Source organism: Aquarana catesbeiana, linkage group LG08 (assembly GCF_042186555.1).
Source record: "Aquarana catesbeiana isolate 2022-GZ linkage group LG08, ASM4218655v1, whole genome shotgun sequence".
NCBI lineage: Eukaryota > Metazoa > Chordata > Amphibia > Anura > Ranidae > Aquarana > Aquarana catesbeiana.
The window spans coordinates 140365972-140382418 of NC_133331.1; the positions used below are offsets into that span (position 1 = coordinate 140365972).

General features: G+C 43.7%; 1 protein-coding gene across 1 annotated transcript in view; it reads right to left on the reverse strand.

The window, feature by feature from the left end:
* The window catches only part of LOC141106077 (nucleolar RNA helicase 2-B-like), a 50680-nt gene that overhangs the window by 20754 nt on the left and 13479 nt on the right, over positions 1–16447 (reverse strand). The window contains exons 2-8 of the mRNA XM_073596473.1: positions 11039–11170; positions 10755–10955; positions 8356–8502; positions 8176–8251; positions 5452–5630; positions 4363–4480; positions 3142–3327 (exon numbers count right to left, since the gene is read on the reverse strand). Coding sequence (XP_073452574.1) covers positions 3142–3327; positions 4363–4480; positions 5452–5630; positions 8176–8251; positions 8356–8502; positions 10755–10955; positions 11039–11170 — 1039 coding nt within the window. The remainder of the gene's footprint in view (positions 1–3141; positions 3328–4362; positions 4481–5451; positions 5631–8175; positions 8252–8355; positions 8503–10754; positions 10956–11038; positions 11171–16447) is intronic.

Sequence of the window (16447 nt, forward strand, 5' to 3'; positions counted from 1 at the left end):
AGAGGGGTCGCGCTAACGAGAGAGAGAGAGGGGTCGCGCTAACGAGAGAGAGAGAGGGGTCGCGCTAACGAGAGAGAGAGGGGTCGCGCTAACGAGAGAGAGAGGGGTCGCGCTAACGAGAGAGAGAGGGGTCGCGCTAACGAGAGAGAGAGGGGTCGCGCTAACGAGAGAGAGAGGGGTCGCGCTAACGAGAGAGAGAGGGGTCGCGCTAACGAGAGAGAGAGGGGTCGCGCTAACGAGAGAGAGAGGGGTCGCGCTAACGAGAGAGAGAGGGGTCGCGCTAACGAGAGAGAGAGGGGTCGCGCTAACGAGAGAGAGAGAGAGAGAGAGGGGTCGCGCTAACGAGAGAGAGAGGGGTCGCGCTAACGAGAGAGAGAGAGAGAGAGAGGGGGCGAGCTAACGAGAGAGAGCGGTCGAGCTAACGAGAGAGAGCGGTCGAGCTAACGAGAGAGCGGTCGAGCTAACGAGAGAGCGGTCGAGCTAACGAGAGAGCGGTCGAGCTAACGAGAGAGCGGATGAGCTAACGAGAGAGAGAGAGAGAGAGAGGTCGAGCTAACGAGAGAGAGAGAGAGAGAGAGAGAGAGCTAACGAGAGAGAGAGAGAGAGAGAGAGCTAACGAGAGAGAGAGAGAGAGAGAGAGCTAACGAGAGAGAGAGAGAGAGGGGTCGAGCTAACGAGAGAGAGAGAGAGAGGGGTCGAGCTAACGAGAGAGAGAGAGAGAGGGGTCGAGCTAACGAGAGAGAGAGAGAGAGGGGTCGAGCTAACGAGAGAGAGAGAGAGAGGGGTCGAGCTAACGAGAGAGAGAGAGAGGGGTCGAGCTAACGAGAGAGAGAGAGAGAGGGCGAGCTAACGAGAGAGAGAGAGAGAGGGCGAGCTAACGAGAGAGAGAGAGAGAGGGCGAGCTAACGAGAGAGAGAGAGAGAGGGCGAGCTAACGAGAGAGAGAGAGAGAGGGCGAGCTAACGAGAGAGAGAGAGAGAGGGCGAGCTAACGAGAGAGAGAGAGAGGGCGAGCTAACGAGAGAGAGAGAGAGGGAGAGAGGGCGAGCTAACGAGAGAGAGAGAGAGAGAGAGAGAGGGCGAGCTAACGAGAGAGAGAGAGAGGGCGAGCTAACGAGAGAGAGAGAGAGGGCGAGCTAACGAGAGAGAGAGAGAGGGCGAGCTAACGAGAGAGAGAGAGAGGGCGAGCTAACGAGAGAGAGAGAGAGGGCGAGCTAACGAGAGAGAGAGAGAGAGGGCGAGCTAACGAGAGAGAGAGAGAGAGGGCAAGCTAACGAGAGAGAGAGAGAGAGGGCGAGCTAACGAGAGAGAGAGAGGGAGAGAGGGCGAGCTAACGAGAGAGAGGGCGAGCTAACGAGAGAGAGAGAGGGCGAGCTAACGAGAGAGAGAGAGGGCGAGCTAACGAGAGAGAGAGAGGGCGAGCTAACGAGAGAGAGAGAGAGCGAGCTAACGAGAGAGAGAGAGGGCGAGCTAACGAGAGAGAGAGAGGGCGAGCTAACGAGAGAGAGAGAGGGCGAGCTAACGAGAGAGAGAGAGGGCGAGCTAACGAGAGAGAGAGAGGGCGAGCTAACGAGAGAGAGAGAGGGCGAGCTAACGAGAGAGAGAGGGCGAGCTAACGAGAGAGAGAGGGCGAGCTAACGAGAGAGAGAGAGGGCGAGCTAACGAGAGAGAGAGAGGGCGAGCTAACGAGAGAGAGAGAGGGCGAGCTAACGAGAGAGAGAGCGAGAGAAAATGAAACCACAACTATTTTTGGCTTTTATTTTATTTATTTTTTTGTGTGTTTTTTTATCCCACTTTTTTCACTTTTATAAAAACTGTAAACTGAATGTTGAAGATTAGGGGGTCTCAAAATGTGATGCCATCACATCTTTCAAGACCCTGTGTTAGTGTGCCCTAGGACTGTGTAGTGCTGTACCCTACGCTAATACTCCATTAGTGTGTGGTAGACCAGGTTAGTCAGGACAGGAAGGACAATAAAAGTGGGTGTCACGCCTAAATACGCATTTTCTGCAGACACGACATCTTCTTGGGGGGGGGGGTTCTTTCGGTATGGGTACCAGAGAGGACATACGGAAAATGCCTCTCATGCAGCCGGCTCACTGCATTTGGATTGGGAAGTTGGGCCATAGCACCGTCTGGAAACAGAAGGGCTGTGATGATCTCTTCCTGGAATTTGAGGAAGGATCCAGTCTGTCCTGAAGCTTTGTATAGCACAAAAGCATTCAGCAAAGCCAATTCAAATAAGTATACAGATACTTTTATGTACCAACGTCGGGCCTTAGGGGCAATTAGGTACGGCGCCAACAACTGGTCGTTGAGGTCCACCCCTCCCATATTAAAGGTTGTATTCGTGGACACGGAGGGGTTACACGTGCAGGGGAAGGATCTAATTCGCCAGGAGTGATCACCGGGTACAGGCCAGATACCATTGGCCTGGGCCTGGGGATTGATTGGTTCTGGATCCAATCTGATCATCGGGGCCAGCGAGGGGGGCGAGCGCCCCCTAGGCGGCCGCACGTGCAACGTATAGCTACGACGCTTAGCACAGCCAGGCCAACCTGCCGCAATATAACTGTGGCGGCTGGTCCGGAACTGGTTAAAATATACTTATGACAACAATTATAGACCCTTCATTTCTTTGTGAGTAAACTTATAAAATCTGCAGGGGATAGAATCATTTTTTTCACCGCTATATATGACAATATTGACTTTCACAAGATTCATCCCATCCCTCCCACCTTCCTACTGGCAATGACCAAAGAAAAGGGGGCAGAGCCAGGCTCAACATTTCCAGGAAAAGTTACAATTTCATTTGATTAAGGTCTCTGGATGGATCGATCTATATTTCTGCATTTCAACATGCATTTTCCATCACAGCATGAGTACTGAGTTTAGCTGAATGGCCCAGATATTCAATTACAGAATTTCATACATGTAAAACTATGCTCTCAGAAAGGTGAAGTTGGGTAAATAAGCCAAAGGGTTTCGAGTTGCATTAATGTTTTAACGTTGAAGAATCCAGTCATTTAGGTTTGGTCCTCCTGCCCATCTGGACACAGGTACATGGTTAATGAAATTGTAAAATAACAGGCAAGTAAGCTTACCAGAAAAGTCTTTACATCAATAATCTGTTTAACACTTACCAGATGTATAACGGACAGATAAAATTTCTTCCACCTGTTCAGCAAACCCCATTTCTAACATCATATCCACCTCGTCTAGCACCACATGTTTCAGTGCAGTGAGGTTCAATTTATAATTCTGGACAAGGTCCCGTATACGACCAGGTGTCCCAACAAGTATGTCAAGTCCAGTTCTTATAGCAAATACTGATGACAGACAAAGAAGAGAAGTACATTAGTAATATACAAACCAGTACTTACTATAATGTTCTATATAGTGTGGCTATTTAATAAAAAAAAAAAAAAAAAAAAAAAAACAACACTATTGTCATAAAATAGTGTGTTACTTTATTATACATTGTTATAATGATCATGCTGACAGCTGCTTAAAGTGAACCTATAATAAAAGGTTGGCAAGTTGTATTAACTGCCAGTGGACCTTTTACAGTATATAAAGACTTAATCAGACCCAGTCTCCAGCTCAAGAAAATGCAGCTAAGGCCCAATAACAACTAGTGATTTAAAGCATTTTTTTTTTTTTTGCGCATTTTCTGTGTGACACGCAATGGGCAACCCATTTCAATGAGCTGCCCTATGCTCGAGAAAGTATCTTATTGCAGCTTTTTGCCGTGTTTGTCACACGTGGCATAACACTCATCTACTTCACACATCTGGGGTGCCTCTAACAATTAAAGGCATTGCAAGCACAATGCACTTATTTTGCACATTGCCAGACACGATGATGTGAACGGAGCCTTACAGAGGAAAAAAAAAAAAAAGAAAGAATTCAAATGTTTTTTTCCTTTCCGTAAAAGTTTTTTCATTGACTTGCAAACGTTAGTTCCCTAAATACAGTTTGCGCTGGCCCAGCTCCTAGCTTCATAACCATTTACATAGTTGTCTGGGAAGCAGTGAAAAAGAGATGCTATAAAGTGTCACTTGAGTGACAGCTCTGTGTCTGCTGACATTACATCCAAGATGTCGGTAGCCAGTGGCGGGTATTTGGAAGTCTACACAAGATTTTCCAGGTGTAAAATGAGCCTAAAGCATGCTCAAACATTTTGAGGGAAGAATGTTTTTGAAAAGAATGGTCTGCTCATGTTATCTACATAAAACCATTTGCAAGGAATTAATTCAATAAGCGGGTGGGAACGGATGGATATGATAAGCACAGCTACAGTCACTGGTGGCACTCTCACATTTCAGGGCTAGGCATGTTGAAATGTCAAATAAAGTACTCACCTTGCTGCTGATAGGGACTTCCACCATAGAAGCAACAGGTCTTTAGCTTTTTAGATATGCTGCGAATTTCATTCATAATCTGAATTGCCAGCTCTCTAGTAGGAGTTAGGATCAGCACCTAAGGATGTGAAAAAACATTTCAGTGTACATACCAACACAAATACAGTGAGGGAAAAAAGTATTTGATCCCCTGCTGAATTTGTATGTTTGCCCGCTGACAAAGAAATCAGTCTAAATTTAATGGTAGGTTTACTTTTACAGAGAGAGACAGAACAAAAAAAAAAAAAACAGAAAAATGCAATGAGTTAATGAGTGAAATAAGTATTTCATTCCCTATCAGCAATATTTCTGTCTCCCAGGTGTGTTCTATATAGGTAATGAGCTGAGATTAGAAGCACTCTCTTAAAGGGAGTGCTCCTAACCTCAGCTTTTTACCTGTATAAAAGACACTTGTCCACAGAAGCAATCAGATTCCAATCTCTCCACCATGGCCAAGACCAAAGAGCTGTCCAAGGATGTCAGAGACAAGATTGTAGACCTACACAAGGCTGGAATGGGTTACTGTCAACCTCCCTCAGTCTGGGGTTCCATGCAAGATCTCACCTCATGGAGTTTTAATGATCAAGAGAACGGTGAGGAATCAGCCCAGAACTAAACAGGAGAATCTTGTCACTGATCTCAAGGCAGCTGGGACCATAATCTCCAATAAAACAATTGGCAACACACTACGCTGTGAAGGACTGAAATTTTGCAGTTCCTGCAAGGTCTCCCTATTCAAGAAAGAACATGTACAAGCCCGTCTGAAGTTTGCTAATGAACATCTGAATGATTCAGAGGAGAACTGGGTGAAAGTGTTGAGGTTGAGGACACAATAGTAGCCAAGCGGAATACATTTTCCTACAATATGCCCCAATTAGACTATATCCAAGTAATATCTTTTTAGTGCAATTCTCTAAACAGGTCCAAAATAGTGAGAATATATAAAAACTTCCCATCAAAACCCCAATAATGAGGATTTGTCCTTTTAATAACATGGTAACAGGGCAAACATTTCTCACTCTATTACTATGAAAATAAATAATTTCATACCCTTGGTGGGCGTCCTTGTGCCAGTGGCGCTTTATCTTGGATTAGCTTCTCAATTAAAGGAATGGCAAATGAGAAGGTTTTTCCAGTGCCAGTACGAGCCTGAACAACAACATCTTTCCCACTGTAGGCAGTGTGGAAGGTTTTCGTTTGTATGGGGAACAGGTAAGCGACTCCTTTGGCTAGAAACAAAAAAAAAAAAACAAAACATATTAAAATTAAGAAACTTACTAAATCACCCCAAACATCAGGATTTTTACTTTTATTATAGGAAGATTGAGCCCAATAACAAAGTAAGAATGTTGGCCCTGAGATAACAAAACATCAAGGCTGTGATAGTTGTTCCTCTGGCCATCTGGAGGATTAAAGGGTTAGCAAAAGGCTCAATCTTTTTTTCTCTTTAAAATAACATACATGTCATACTTACCAGCTCTGTGCAATAGTTTTTCTTAGAGCAGACCCAAGAAGAGGAGCGGGTATGCTTTATTTTTTTCAATTTTTATTAAAATATTGGGCTAACTTTACCTTTTTTTTTATTGATTCAGTAAAGTGTATTTTTTTCCCCAAAAATTGCATTTGAAAGCCTGCTGCGCAAATACAGTGCGACATAAAATATTGCAGCAACTGCCATTTTGTTCTCTAGGGTCTCTGCTAAAAAAAAAAAAAAAAAAAAAAAAAAAAAAAATAGAAATATATACTATATGTACATTTCTAGCAAAAAAATACTGAATTTAACTTGTAAGCATCAAGTGGCAGAAAAGGGTTTTTGTCTTGAAGTGGTTAAACTGACCTAATTTACAGACCGAAGTTTAAGAAAGTGTTAGGCTTCATTCCCACAAGGCAGATCCGCTGCCACGGAGTCCGCCTCTGTCTGCCAGCTCAGCGGGAAATCTCTCCGTTGATCTCCGCCGAGCCGGTGGATGACAGGTCCCTCTCTGCTCACTGAGCGGGGAGGGGCATGTCGAGCACCGCTGGTTGCTATGGAGAGATCGGATGAAAACAGACAGCATGTCCGTTTTCATCAGATCTCACCTGATCCGACCCGCCAGGGACGAATGCGAACGTAGGGCCATCCGTCTGATTTTAGCGGATCGGACTGGGTCAGATGTCAGCGGACATGTCACCGCTGACATGTGTCGCTCCATAGGCTAACATGGAGCGCTCATTCAGGTCCGCCAACAAAACTGACAGGCGGACCTGAACGGTCTGACAGTGTGAAAGGGGCCTTAAAGAGAAACATTGCATCTCCACCTACAGCCCTACACCATGTTGCGATAAACTTGGCAGACTGCCTGTTTTTTTTTTTTGGACAGCTGTCAGCAGAGATCTCTCTACACTGAAATCGGGAAAATGCTGTTTTAAGATCGCAGGGGGTGGGGTGGGCGGAGGGCTGTAGAATTTCAATCTCGATTCTTTAACGATTAATCGTACAGCTCTAGGTCATGAGCTAAAATAACACTGATTAAATGGATCAGCTCACAGTGTTATCAAACAGACTGAACTCAAGTCAGAAAGCCACAGAGAAAAGAAGGTGGGGGGAGGGGTTGGAGTACTGGGCAGACAGGCGTATCCTCTTTGCTGGGCTTGGCTGTCATCCTGCAGGGGATATGAACATTAAATTGGTATTTCTATAGAGAAAAAATTAGGAGATCCATAAAAAGGTTTCTAAAAGTCTCACAATATTGGTAGTTGAGCACATAAAAAGCGGCAATTTTCATTTAAAAGAAAACCGCTATGGAGAGAAACATTAGTTTAACATTGCTGATCACTCAAAAAAATTTAAAAAAAGGGGGCTAGTTGCCAGGTTGTCTTTGACCCTTAAGATTCGGTACTTCTGAATCCCTGCCCTAAGAAAAAGTGCAGATATAGGGAGCTGTACTTTTACTTTACTGTTCTGCGCAATGTTCTGGGCAGTGACTCAAAGAGGCCAAGTCTCCAAAAGGTGTTGAATACCTTCACATGATAAAATTGTCATGTTAAAAAGTCATGTCATTGTCAAGTCAGATAAAATGAAAATGTCATCTAAAAAGCAAATTCCTGTTTACCTTATTACACTTGCACATGTTTGGATAACTGGATTGAATATTTACACAAGTGTGTGAAGATTCTCAAGTCCTTTAGTAAATCAGCTCAAATGTATTAAAGAATGTGGATCAAGATAAAACTTAGGCAAACAATATTTTCATGAGAATGGACAATAGCAGCCTCTTTATTATTCACATTACAAGTTACCAGCCAAAGGTGAGCTCCAGAGATGATATATTTTGCATACTTACATTGAGCCAGTATGTCAGCATATGCAAACGTGATACCCAATCATCTTCTGTGGAAGCTGTAAAGCAATGTAGTAGCCTGAACTACTACAGTGATGATGCGGTCTTCCAGGTGCTATGCTGAGCAGCTGAATTCTGCATAGGGGGTCACTTGCTCAGCACTGCTGCCTTTCAGAGACAGGGCTGCAATTTTCTCAAGGAATGCAAAATGTTCTGACTGAGGTGGGGAGGAATAGCGGTGAGGTTACAATCTCAACAGAAAGCGCAAAATGTAAAAATGCAAAAGGTGTGAATCCTAATTCTTGAGCCAGAATGGCTTGGATGAAAATATATTCTTGTTGGTCACAGAACTTAGATGGTGGCTGGACATCAGGATAGACTATATGCACTGCACTGTCATGTCAGAAGAGTGAATGGGTGTTTAGAAGTCGAAATCACAAATTAAACATTTTACCTTGTAAGTTTGCAATAGTTTCTTGGGAAATTGGAAATTTAGAAAAGTCACCCTCAATTTTCTCCAAGTTAATTTCCTGCAAGATAAAAAAAAACAAAAAACACAAGCTTGCATTAATTTTTAGTTCTACTACATGGTATAAACTATACTCTTCAATGTTTTGTGAAATATTTCACATACCTCTTCCTCTGTTTGAGGTTCCTCATTCAGCCCATTTATTTCAGGCTCAATCTTTCTTTTCTTAGCTACAGGAACGCCACTGTCTTCACTGTCAACATTTTCCTTTACTTTCTTTGAACTTTTCTTTTTTTTTGTTTTTTTGCCACTCTAATACAGAAAAAAAAAAAAAGCACTGAATTATACAAAATTATACTCTTCTCAGTGACAAACCTGCAAACAATCCCTAGCTAAGGCGGCAGACATTAGATGACATTTACGCAAACTGGTGCAGCAGTGCATAGTAACCAATCGGCTTGCAGGTTTTAGGCCTCATGCACACTAGTTGTTATAAAAACACCAGTAGCGTTAGCTGTAGAATGAGTTTTGCAGCAGTGTTTTTCAGCATTTTTATTTAGCAAAACTATACTCCCAGAAAAGCTTATTGCTCAAAAACACCAATTAACGCAGAAAAGCCACGTTTTTCAGCTTTTATCCGAGTTAGAGCGTTTTTACAGCTGAAAAACTCCTCTTAAGACCCACTAGTTCTGTCTTTCTTTTCCAGACAGAAAACGCTGATAAAAGCCTGTGTGTGCATGGACACATAGGATAACATGCTGGGGAGTTTACAGACCGCAGAAAAAAAAAAAAAAAACAACTGAAGCCAAAAACAGCCGATGTAAAAACATCCAGTGTGCATGAGGCCTTATTATCAAAGTTTAACTGAACAAGCTGAAGTTAGAAGCCGACTGATTACTATGCACAGCTGCACCAGATTCTGTGTTTAACAGTTTTAGTAAATCTCCCCACATTGTGTGTTTTTCTGTTTTTATATGTTCATTATGTTAGGAAAACAAAGCTAAAACACAAATAACCACTAATGTTATTCCTTAGTAACCAGAGTGTATAAGGCATTTGTAGCCTCAGAAAATCTAGTGAGAAGGTTTTATTTAAGATTTACGGTACAACAGTTTGCCTGTTCATCATCAGGAAAAAAGCCCATTTCCAGGTTTGCCTATGTAGCAAACGTTACACTCTTCACTAATATCTGGAAACGGGTAAAGGAGGGCAACAGTCTTAGTCTGACAGGTACAGGAACTTCCATGAACATGTACACACTTAAACTATTTAAAACTCCACGCATACTACTTGCTATGTCACATAACTGAATTGCATGTAAAATGCTTCCTCCCTTATGTGGTATGTGATAAGCAATATTTATAAAGTATAAAAATGCACTTCATTCAAACTGGAATAATGCATCAAGATACAAAAAAAACAAAAAAAAAACCTGTGTGTGGCAGCCCCCCTAATGCTTACCTGAGCCCCCTTTGTGTCCAGTGATGTACACGAGTGCCTCAGGCGTCCGGGACTCTCCGTCCTGATTGGCTGGGACACAGCAGTGGTGCCATGGGCTCCCGCTGCTGTCGATCAAAGTCAGTTAGCCAAGAGAGAGAGAGAGGGGACAAGGCCGGGCCGCAGCTCCATGTCTGAATGGTCATGCAACTCGGCTTGGGTGCCCCCATAGCAAGCTGCTTGCAGTGGGGGTACTTGGCAGGAGGGAGGGGCCAGGACCACTGAAGAGGGACCCGAGAAGCAGAGGATCCAGGCTGCTCTGTGCAAAATCATTTCACAGAGCAGGTAAGTAGAACATTTTTTTATATAAAAATATACACAACACTTTAGTATCACTTTAAAAGGGACACTAAAAGAAAAAAAAAAAAAACATGTTATACTTATCTGCTCTGTACAATGGTTTTGCACAGAGCAGCCCCGATTAGCTTCTTGTCTGGTCCCCAATCAGAGCTCCTGGCTCTTCCCCTCTGCTGAATGCCCCTTGTCCATATCTATATATCCTATAGTTATTTTACCTGTCAAAAGATTTGTATTCTATCAAGTTGAGATATTTGCAGAGCCCTGAGAGACAGCACAGACAGGCTGAGAATCTGACTTTGCTGTACTTAAAAGAGAGGATAAGGGCATTTTCAAACATTGAACTTATCCTTATAGAAGCACAGCTAGCATCTACTTGCCCCCAACTGTTACTGGACAGTGAAGGAGAAGCAGAAGAATGATAATCTCATTTATTTGCTCTCTCCACCTGTTATGCTCTTGGTCAGCACAAGTACACTCCAGCATGCCCAACTGGTTCTCTTTCCTCTCCATGTCTGAGCTCTGCTGTACGGAGGTGTAAAACGTGAAACCAAGTCAAATTTAGCTACTGAAAAATGTTTGCATGTAACACATTAAAGGTTTAAGAATGGCATTATTTGATGTTTTCCTTACATATGCCTGGAGTTCAGCATTAAATTGGAAATGTCACTCTCAGAGAGGACACACAGCTCAGAACATCTGGTATTATGCTGTAGATGCTATCAGACAAGAAAACATACTAATGGATGCATAGAAGAAGCATTTATTACTTGTTCTCCATTGGTCTCAGGTTCAGCTGCTTCTTGCTGTGTTTCAGGCTCTTCCAGATCCTTTTTTTGTTTTTTCTTTTTTACTTTCTTTGGTGTTGGAGCGTCCGAGTTGTCCAGCTCCTCACTACACTGCTCAGCTGCTTCAAAAGAACTCTCATTTTCCGCAAGCTTCTTCTTTTTCTTCTTCAGTTTCGGTGTCTTCTGTCATGTGGAGAAATGTACGAAATTTAGCTGAAGGCTTACAATATTTACAATACCTGAGATACATAGGATTAAACAAGTACCTGATCATTGTTATTTAAATCTTCGTTCACCAAGCCGTTCAGTTCGGTTGCTTGCTCAAAATCAAGTTCTTCTGTGTCCCCATTTTGGATTTTCCTCTTGATCTTCTTGGGTGTGGGAGTTTTAGAGCATTTCTGGAAATTAATAGAAGACTGGGTCAAGGAAACAACACTGAGCTGAACGGTTATCTGAGAGGTTTTATGGTAGAAACATTACAAAAAGCAATGTGGGATAGAGAAAGGAATATAACGAAGAACAAATCCGAAAAGTACATTTAGGGATTTAACCCACTTGCCATCCGGGCCATTTCTGAAACTTTGCTCCTACCGTACATGTAAAAAATCTACTTTTTTTTGCTACAAAAATTACTTAGAACCCCCAAACATTATATATTTTAATTTAGCAAAGACCCTATAGAAAAAAATGGTGGGTTTGTAATTTATGTTGCACAGAATTTGCGCAGCGTTTTTTCAAACGCAATTGGTTTTGGGGAAAAAAAAAAAACAACAAACACTTTCATGAATATAAAAAAAAAAAAAAAAAAAACACTGTATAATGTGAAAGATAATGTTACGCCGAGTAAATAGATATCCAACATGTCACGCTTTAACCACTTAAGGACCAGCCTCATTTTGGATTTTAGGTGTTTACATGTTTAAAACAGGTTTTTTTGCTAGAAAATTACTTAGAACCCCCGAACATTATATATGGTTTTTCTTCTAACACCCTAGAGAATAAAATGGCGGTCGTTAAAATACTTTTTTTTGCACCGTATTTGCGCAGTGGTCTTAAAATCGCACTTTTTTTTTGAAAAAATTCACTTTTTTGAATAAAAAAAATAAAACAGTAAAGTTAGCTCAAATTTTTTTTATATTGTGAAATATAATGTTACGCCAAGTAAATTGATACCAAACATGTCACGCTTTAAAATTGCGTCCGCTCGTGGAATGGCGTCAAACTCTTACCCTCAAAAATCTCCATTGGCGAAATTTAAAAAATTCTACAGGTTGCATATTTTGCGGTACAGAGGAGGTCTAGGGCTAGAATTATTGCTCTCGCTCTACTGGTCGCGGCAATACCTCACGTGTTGTTTGACCACCGTTTTCATATGCGGGCGCTACTCGCGTATGCGTTCGCTTCTGCGCACGAGCTCGTCGGGAGGGGGGGGGGGGGAGAGTGTTTAAAACATTTTTTTTTTTTAATTTTTATTATTTATTTTACAATATTTTATTTATTTTTACACTGTTTAAAAAAAAAAAAAATGGTGTCACTTTTATTTCTATTACAAGGGATGTAAACATCCCTTGTAATAGAAAAAAGCATGACAGGACCTCTTACATATGAGATCTGGGGTCAAAAAGACCTCAGATCTCATATTTACACTAAAATGCAATTAAAAAAAAAAAAAAAAGTCATTTAAAAAAATGACATTTGTAAAAATGTGCCTTTAAGAGGCGTGGGCGGAAGTGACGTTTTGACGTCGCTTCCGCCCAGCAGTGTTGTGGAGACGAGTGGGCGCCATCTTAGCCTCACTCGTGTCCAGACACAGGACGGAGACAGATGCGATCGCCTCCGCCGCTACCGACGGCTCCAGTAAGCGGCGGGAGGGACCCCTCCCGCCACAGATAAAAGTGATCTCGCGGCGAATCCGCTGCAAGGACCACTTTTATCTGAAAGCCGGCCGCCGCATGAAAACGGGGATAACAGGGTTATGGCAGCTACCTGCTGCCATAACAACGATATCCCCGTTCAAAGTTTGGACGTACATCGTCGTGCGGCGGTCGGTAAGTGGTTAAATTTGCGTATGCCTGTGGAATGGCAAACTACGGTGCTTAAAATTCTACATAGGCGACGCTTTAATTACAGGTTACCAGTTTAGAGTTGCACAGGAGGTCTGATGATAGAATTATTGCTTTCGCTCTGACAATTCGCGACAATACCTCACATGTGTGGTTCGATCGCCGTTTACATATGCATGTGGGTGCACTTGCACTTAAGCATGGTGGGACGGGGGCACTTTACATTTTTTTTTTTTACAAAGATATATATGTTTTTGTACTAACTTAATTGCCACCACAAGGGATGAACAACATCCCTTGTGATAGCATGGGCCGTGACAGGCAGGGTGGATGTAAATCAATGATTTTTCTAATAAAAAAAAAAAAAAAAAACCGATTCTTTTGATTTTTATTAAATTTATTTTAATAAAATGCTTTAGAAAGTAAGAATCCATCTAAAAGATAGTTTTCTATTTAAGATACATTAGCAATTTAGTTTATTCAGCATGAAATGGAGCTTAGTTATGTAGCATGAGGTTGTATATTCAGCAATATTTATATTTTTGGTAAACTCATTCAATGAATTCAAGCTCTGCAAGCTGACATAACATGCACTTTATCCTATTGTTTTGCAAATCTATGTACACTACAAACTGTATGATTGAATCAGTTCTGATATCGCCGTTTTACTAACCTGACAGCTTATTATTCTAAATAGGAAACCTTCATTTTATTTGCAAATATTAAAGATTCTAACTACCAGCAAGACTAAGTTCTTACATTTAAAGAGCACCTCGGCGTGGCTTAGCGATGGCCGAGTAGAGACGTGTTCTGAAGGAGCTCCCGGTTTGACCCGACCTTTACCAGCCACCTTTCCATTTATGTGAGCACGGCATGAACACCCCTACACGTTACGGGACACGTTCAACGGCCAGACACCAAACTTCCCAGCCCACCATCCGCCGTTTTTTGAGAGACTCTCAGCGGCCTACAACAGGCGCCATTGTGACCGCACCGCATGACCCCCAGACGGCACGGACCCCTGCTGCGGCACAGCTGCCAGATCCTTTTGCGGGAACACCGGACATTTTCCGTGAGAACATGGAGGATTCCACCCACACTCAAAGCCGGCTAGATGCGGACCTAAGGGCCATGCTTCAGGCCCTACCCACGAGAGCAGATATTGAAACGCTGATCCAGCGCATTGAAGAAGCTCACAACAGGGACATACAGGAGATACGCACGGATCTTCACACAGTGACTGACCGGGTGGCCTCCGGTGAGACGGCGGTTGCAGCACTGGAGTCTCGTATACAGGCACTCGAACGAGCGAATGACACCCACACCAGGGAGACACAAGAGATGCAGTTGCACCTGGAGGAAATGGAGGATCGCAGCCGCTGCAATAATTTGCGGCTGCGAGGCATCCCAGAAGTCACAGGGCTGGAGGACTTACAAGTGACAGTGACGGCTATCTTCCATAGGATTTTGGAGACACCACCACCATCACTGGAAATTGATCGAGTGCACCGTACATTAGGCCCCAAACCTACCGACCCCTCCAGGCCGCGTGATGTATTATGTAGACTGCATCGCTATGCGCAGAAAGAAGTTATACTGCGCAAGGCCTGGGACATGGGAGAGCTTGACTTTGACGGGGCACAGATACAGATCCTGACAAATTATGAAAAAATCTTGCGAGCCACAGATGGATTAATGCCTCTGGAATGTATACCAATTATAGACAAGCTGCAAACACTAATCACGTTTCATTTCGTGTGTATGCCAAAAATATATATAAATAATTGTGTCTGCGCTAAAAACTAAAAATAAAAAATATATAAAAAATGTGCTGAATAAAGAACAACAATATTGTAAAACCTAAAAATGCCAGTGCAAAACAAATACGTATAGTAAACAATGTTGAATGCAATCCTTTTGTGAAAATATGCTCAAAAGTGCAACATGCAAAAAGGAAAACAATATATACATATAACTATGAATACCAAGTGCTGGTTGTGTAACGATCAAGTGTCCACATCAAAATAAAAATCAACTCATAGATGGCTAAACTTAAAGTGCAAATATATAGTGTCCATAAAAGTTAGTGTCCAACATGCTCCCTCCTGAATAGTGTCCACAATAAAGCATGCTTCAGTGCTCTCCTGTGACCCCCCAATCGTGCTTGCGCTCACCTCTAGGCGTGTGACACGGTAATTAAACAGTGTCTAAACATGCATTGGAGCCACTCCTGGGCTCATTCAGGGTATGCTGATGTAAACTCCAACCCTCTCAGATGACATCAATAGTTCCACATACAAGAAAGAAAAATCTCCATAGTGTGATATAGCCAAGAATTTATTAAAACTAAATTTAAAATTCCCATCAGGAGGGTACTCACAATATACAGGTGCGTGAGTGCACCAACCTATCCAGAGTGTAGTATACAAACAACTGCTCCTATGGCGTGCGGTGTGGTGTGCTTCCTCTACTCCTCCGTGCTGACAGCTCCGTCCTACCCCTCCCCTACGCGTATTCGGCACAGGGATCACGTGCCTTCACAGATACAGATCCTCCCAAACCTATCTAGAGCAACACTGCAGAGACGAGCTTCGCTGAAACCCATCCTGGAAATCGCGAGGAGACAGGGGTACACGTACCGCTGGGGATACCCCTGGCGGTCACTTTTCGCTCAACAGTCTTCCTTTACCCTCTGGAAGCCAGCTGACTTACCTGATTCTCTTCATATTCCTGGGTACAGAACCTATCTCAGTACCTAACTGGCTTCTGAGGATCCAACCAGCCGGAGGTCGCCAGGGCTCAACTGCTACCAGGTCTGACAGACCCATCCGCTCTCAACGAAACAGGAGTCGTCTCCGGGCGCCACCAACCGCCGGATCACCTGAGTCCCAAAGGTCCAACGCCGCTACAGATTCCATTTAAAGTGCTGACTTTATTATTCTGTTGTTGAACCCCCCCCCCCCCCCGACCCGGGTACCCCTGTGACCTCCACCCCCCCCGAGGCATTCCTCGGCTCGCCAGTGTACCCCCCCCACCGGTTCTTGGAGGTTGAGGGAATACGGAGGAACAAACTGTCTCATTTGTTTGCTGGTCATCTGACTATATCACTAGCCAAGACGTGAGTGTTGACCTCATGCTTATCATAAAACTCTGGCACCCTGCGAACTCCGCTTGAACCCTAGAAGAGGGGAGGGGCCATGTTGTTTACAGTTGCCCGGACTTCTCCCTGAGGGGGTTACTTGAAGAGAAGATGGGAGTGAGGATCGCCCGCTTGACCCACCTGAACGCGGGGCCCTATGATGCTGGGAGCTGAGACGCTCCGTTCCCCCCCCGCCCCCCTTTGCTCTTGCGTCCTGGCCTGTGAACCCGGGGTCCTGCTCGTCTGCACACGGGGACGAGCCCGACAATGAAGCTGAGGTGCAAAACCCTTTGAGACAAGACATATAAGAGCCCTCCCTCCATTTAACGCAGATCTGTTTAGCAGAGGCTGGTCCGGTCGCAGTCCCTGGAGAGGCGGAGGAAACGCTGCCTTGCACCGACCGGACAGGTGAGGTTCAGTGGTAGAGGTCTGGTTTGTGGGAATGGACGGACGAGAGTCTGGTTAAGGACACG